Consider the following 5,536-nt stretch of genomic DNA (forward strand, 5'->3'; position numbering starts at 1 on the left):
ACACAACTAACTACCCCGTAAAAATTGGGGGGGGAGTTGGTCGAGGCACAGCCCATAATACCTAAATGCGTTGACTAAGAGAGGATCCACGGGAAACCTAACCCTGCCCTCTAGAATCGCCATAAAAGGGAAGAAAGCAGTAGCTCGCCCTCTGTGGAGAGCAATTTCACTCTTGTGGCAGTACGCCACTTCCACATCATCGGAGATGTCAAACTTTTGCCTAAATGTGGCTAAAGACACAATAGTATCCAGAAGAAAGGCAAAACTCATTTTAAAGTCTAATATTGAAGGAAGAAACTTAAAGAAAGAAGCTGAAGTAAAAGGAGGAGGTAGAAAACTTACTTAGGGCTTTAGGAAAGAAAGGGTCTCTGGACTGGTGAGTAAGCGCACAGATGAATGCTCAGCAGAGAGAAAACTCAAGAAGTGGGGAGTGAAAAAGTGAAAAAACGTTTTGTGATGAACTACTTATAGAGGCCAAAGAGGACAAAGAGACATTCAATCAGCAATAATGAGGCATGATTAGCGAAAAAAACTCCACGGATGCCAATGACAACTAACACGTGCGCTACCTCGGTTCACAAACCGTCAGATAATGATGACAGCTGAGCCTAGCGACCCGGAACAGCACGCCTTTTGAGAGCACATTAATGGGTTTCCATAACCGTCCAAATCTCTACCTGTTGATCTCCTCAAACATGAATGCCTATTGGGTTTCTTGATTCTTCCCGATAGCCGGGCATAAATCAAGGGGGGCTAATGTACGACACTGAGGTACCCAGTTCCACTTGGGCCTTGAATTTAGGCCCAGCAGCGTGGCCCACATCCCCAATCTCTTTTTACTCAACCCGCACAAATTGCAGGCCCAAGTTTCATCACCTGACTCCTGCTCGGAAAACCATTCCGGAATAATAAAGAAAGACTAATTTCTGAACACACCATAGCATGCTCGGCAACGCCCAGGAAACATCACTGTCGAGCATTCCTACTTGAGTTGGAACCAAGTTCCAAGACCACATTCGCCACGTTCCACTCCCACCTAACCATGCACTTACAATTGATAATATTGAACCCCCAATTGCACTAACTATGGCAATAATCATGACCCCTCCACTAATCTAGAGCTATAAATATGAGAAGAAGGAATGGGAAATGGTTGTTGAAGGGTTCTCAAGAGAATAGAGAGTAGAGAAAAAGAGTGATTCAGAAAGAAAGAGAGAGAGAGAAAGAGGAGAAACTACGTTGAGTCTCTGTGCCAAGAACAACCCGAAGTAGGAAATCCTAAGCCCACATTACAAGTAAGTTGTGAGCTCAAGTGAGATCAAGCCCAATAGTCTCACTTCCGGCACGCATATTTATATATTCGTTTTTTTTTTTTTTTTTGTGATGTTCAAATTCCCTTTTTATTAGATTTTATATAATTTAAGTTTCATAATAACTATCTTAAAAAATAAAATTAAAAATTAAAAAAAAAATCCTAGAATTTCCACTACTTTGAACCCTAAAATCTAAACCCTAATAGCGTAACGGTCAAGTAGCATGATATAAGTAATTAGAGACTTCATCATTTCCATGTATTAAAACAAACAACATGACGAAAATGAAGGGTGCAATCTTTAATGGAGAGCATCTTTCCCTAAACGAAATTGCTTTTTTTTACTCTAGACTTTGAATATTTCCAAGGCCAAACGGACGAGGAAAGCCGGCCTCGAATTGTATTTGCATGAGATGTTTGAGAAATTAAAACATAAGAAAGATACGACATCCAGCTTAATTTGTTAACTAACCAACATAACAAGGTAATAAAAAATTGATAAAAAAAGGAATCAGAGAATTAAAATAATCTTAATAGGCAAGGTGCCTTGGCGCCATGGGTCGATCTAGATACGTTTGTAACTTGAAACGAGAAAAATTCAATATTAATTGCATCCGTTGTGACTCAAAATACTTTGTATCTATTTTTTTCTTAATAAAGTTACCTCATTTCCCATAAATAAAACAAAAGTTACAAAACCTGTACACAGGAAGAATTGGTGTCTTATTTGAATTAGTCCTCTTGTTTGGATGACCTACTACTGTGTTCAGTCATTTTTGTTTTTGTCTTGTTGCTAGATTATAATATCCATACTCTATGTTATCTTCTAATCCAATTTTTATTATATATTATCACATTCAGAGTGTAAAATTGATTGAGTTACTGCTTCTTATCCGTTGAAAAACGTGATAGGAGACTTGCAATAGACAAAGAGTAAAATACTTACAAATCAAAAGAACGGAAAGCATATGAAGTCACATGCACATTAATTAGTATATACAAAGCTGTCTAATTTTGACTTTTAGAAACAATAATTCAGAGAAAGATAACTTAAATTCCAAATAGTTAATTAGAAAGAAATCAAATCGTAATCAATTAGTAAAAAATATGATACAGACTCATACTCCACTCAATTTTACTAAATCATAATGCTAAGCCACTGGTTAGCATCCACAAATTTTAAGAAAACTAGGTAGCATATTGTTCGTTGACTCTGATTACAAACCAAAGGCCAAAGATAAGAGCAACTCTACTTGTCTTGTCCACAATGCTCCAAGTTCCACAGTTTCCTCTTTTCACTTGGCTGTCCTTCCTGTTTATCCTGGTTATTTGTTGGAAGAGATCTAAAGCCAAGGCCAAATCCACAAATTGCCTCCTGGGCCATGGAAACTACCTCTTATAGGGAATTTGCACCAGCTTGTTTTCTCGCTACCACATCGATCCTTGAGAGACTTAGCCAAGAAACATGGACCCATTATGCAACTTCAGCTGGGTGAGGTGTTGGCTATAATTATTTCATCACCAAAAGTAGCTGAAGAGGTTCTGAAAACACATGATGCTGCTTTTGCAAATAGGCCAAGTGTTCTTGCTTCTGAAATTGTGTGCTATGATTCAAGCATTGTCTTTGCTCCCTATGGTGATTATTGGAGACAAATGCGAAAGATCTGTGTTCTTGAGCTCCTAAGTACCAAGCGAGTCCAGTCATTTAAGACAATAAGAGAAGAAGAGGTATGGAATCTCATTGAATCCATTTCCTTGTCACAGGGACTTCCAATCAATCTTAGTGAGAAAATCTTCACCACCTCATATTGTATAACTTCCAGAGCAGCATTTGGGAAGAAGTGCAAATATGAACAAGAATTCTTATCGTTAATCAAGAAATCGTTTAATCTCAGTGGAGGTTTTGATGTGCCTGATTTGTTCCCATCACTGAAGTTCCTTAGCTTCCTTACTGGGATGAGGCCTGCATTGGAGAAACTGCACAAAAAGCTAGACAAGATTCTCGATGAAATAATCAATGAGCATAAGATGAAAAGAAGTACTAACATTTCAGCTAGCAAACATGAACCTGCTGGTGGTGATCATGATGATCTAGTTGATGTGCTTTTGAAACTTCAGGAGATGAGTGACCTTGAATTTGACATCACTAGCAACCAGATTAAAGCTGTAACTCAGGTATGCAAATAAGATCTGTCAATTTATAACCAACATTTCTTTTACTTTTCTTCTTAAAGCGAGCAACTTTTTAACAAATATGGGTCCCTTTAATTGGCGTCTTTGTGCACCTGTTAAGGTATTATTTTCTATTGCAATTGATTGGTTTTTTTTATAGGGAGTTGAGACACTTTCAATACTTTAGTAGGACCCTTATGAAATCTCATTTGCATACGCAACAGGAGGTCATGAACATGTATTTTGCCATTATATTCTTTGAGAGTGGTAGTTTGTCTAGTCAAAAACACAGGATTGTGTAGTATGATGGTTTCAGAAGCAATTTATCTCTTGAATTAATTTCTTGTACAAATAATAAATCAAGATTCAGGTCATTGAATTTGGAATTCAAAAGAAAATCGTAACTAGAGACTACGGAATACCTTTTTTTTTTTGTTTACAAATTATGAAGCTAGCCTATATTTCCTAATATTATCTTATGATTCAACCTTTATTTACAGGATGTTTTCTCTGGAGCAAGTGAGAGTTCAGCATCTACAATAGAATGGGCAATGTCAGAATTATTGAGAAACCCAAGAGTTATGGAGAAGGCACAAAACGAAGTGCGACAAATCCTTAAAGGGAGGAGAAATGTTGATGAAACAGACATTCAAAAACTAGATTACTTGAAATTAGTTGTGAAGGAAACTTTGCGATTACACCCTCCTGGTGCCTTGTACCCAAGAGAATCAAGAGAAAAATGTGAAATTAATGGGTATGAGATACCAAGCAACACAAAAGTAATCATTAATGCATGGGCTATTGGTAGAGATCCTGCATACTGGATTGATGCAGATTGCTTTCATCCTGAGAGATTTCAAGGTTCCTCTGTTGATTTTAAAGGGACCAACTTTGAATTCATTCCATGTGGAAGTGGTAGGAGGGTATGTCCAGGTATATCATTTGCTCTTGCTAATGTTGAACTTGTTCTTTCTCAATTGCTGCATCACTTCACTTGGAAGCTCCCCACTAAAATCAATCTAGAAGAACTTGACATGTCCGAGTCTTTCGGATTATCTTGCAGGCGAAGGAATGATTTGTACCTAATTGCCACTCCTTGGACAGACTAGTATTGTATAGAATTCTTAGGTAACTCTACCATGAAAGTAGATTATACTTGTTACGTTATCAATGTTTTACACAAATTTTGGTTGTCACTATTTTGTTTTCTCTTTAAGTAGATTATACTTGTTAATGTTATCAATGTTTTACACAAATTTTGATTGTCACTATTTTGTTATCTCTTTAAAATATTGATGATATAGCAACATCCAGCAACTCATTTCAAACAAATGGATAAAATTTTAGAAAATTGATTGGGGGTGAAGTTTTAAACTTAAAATCTGGCCATTAATGTGTACCATGCCACTTCTGCAGTTCGTAAAAAAATTTGTGTTTTTTGCATTATTAACTGTGACTAATGTCTGAGAATTACCGCTTGCGTGGGTGTAAATTGGGCTTGTTTGTGGGCATTAAATATTGGACTGGGCTTCCATCCTGATCTGATAATATGGGACTGGGCTTGTTCCATTTCCAAAAAGAACCTAAAGGCCAAGGCAAACTTATTAAGCAGTTAAGTTGATGATCATAGATTGCAAAACCCACTAGAGACTTGCAATAGAATGTGTTTGGGGCCTTTGGGCATAGTCTTAATTAAATTATACATTATTATTTTTTATGATAATTTTACACTAATTAATTATAATCTATTTTTAATTAACAAATACGACTCAGACCCGGACCCGGACCCAAATCATGATGAATTCTGTGAGACATTTGGCAGAATACTGTTAGAAGGGAATTTTATTCCGTTGCATGTGAAGTTTTTGAGGAAAATCAGGTTACTTTCTTTGCAATATGCATTAATCAAACCTTTTGAAATAACATAGAAGAGAGAAAGACAAAATGAGGAAAGAAACACAAATATAGATATTTTTTTTTGCTGTTAATGCCAAAGTAAGTTAGAGTCTCAAAGAGAGTTTTTTTGTTTTTCTTTTTTTAACGAATAAGCAA

General features: G+C 36.6%; 1 protein-coding gene across 1 annotated transcript; it reads left to right on the top strand.

Annotated features, from left to right (window-relative positions):
• Nucleotides 1-2,457: 2,457 nt before the first annotated feature.
• Nucleotides 2,458-4,601, top strand: LOC115983710 (premnaspirodiene oxygenase-like). Its single transcript, XM_031106449.1, has 2 exons — nt 2,458-3,487; nt 3,985-4,601. The coding sequence occupies exons 1-2, from the start codon at nt 2,789-2,791 to the stop codon at nt 4,591-4,593; spliced, it is 1,308 nt and encodes a 435-aa protein (XP_030962309.1). The 5' UTR covers nt 2,458-2,788; the 3' UTR covers nt 4,594-4,601.
• Nucleotides 4,602-5,536: the final 935 nt, after the last annotated feature.

This window comes from Quercus lobata, chromosome 4, assembly GCF_001633185.2.
Source record: "Quercus lobata isolate SW786 chromosome 4, ValleyOak3.0 Primary Assembly, whole genome shotgun sequence".
Lineage (NCBI taxonomy): Eukaryota > Viridiplantae > Streptophyta > Magnoliopsida > Fagales > Fagaceae > Quercus > Quercus lobata.

Coding starts and splice junctions, on each gene's coding strand:
- LOC115983710 (XM_031106449.1), top strand. CDS start 2,789: ATGCAACTTCAGCTGGGTGAGGTGTTGGCTATAATTATTTCATCACCA. Junction 3,488..3,984: donor AGATTAAAGCTGTAACTCAG/GTATGCAAATAA, acceptor CTTTATTTACAG/GATGTTTTCTCTGGAGCAAG.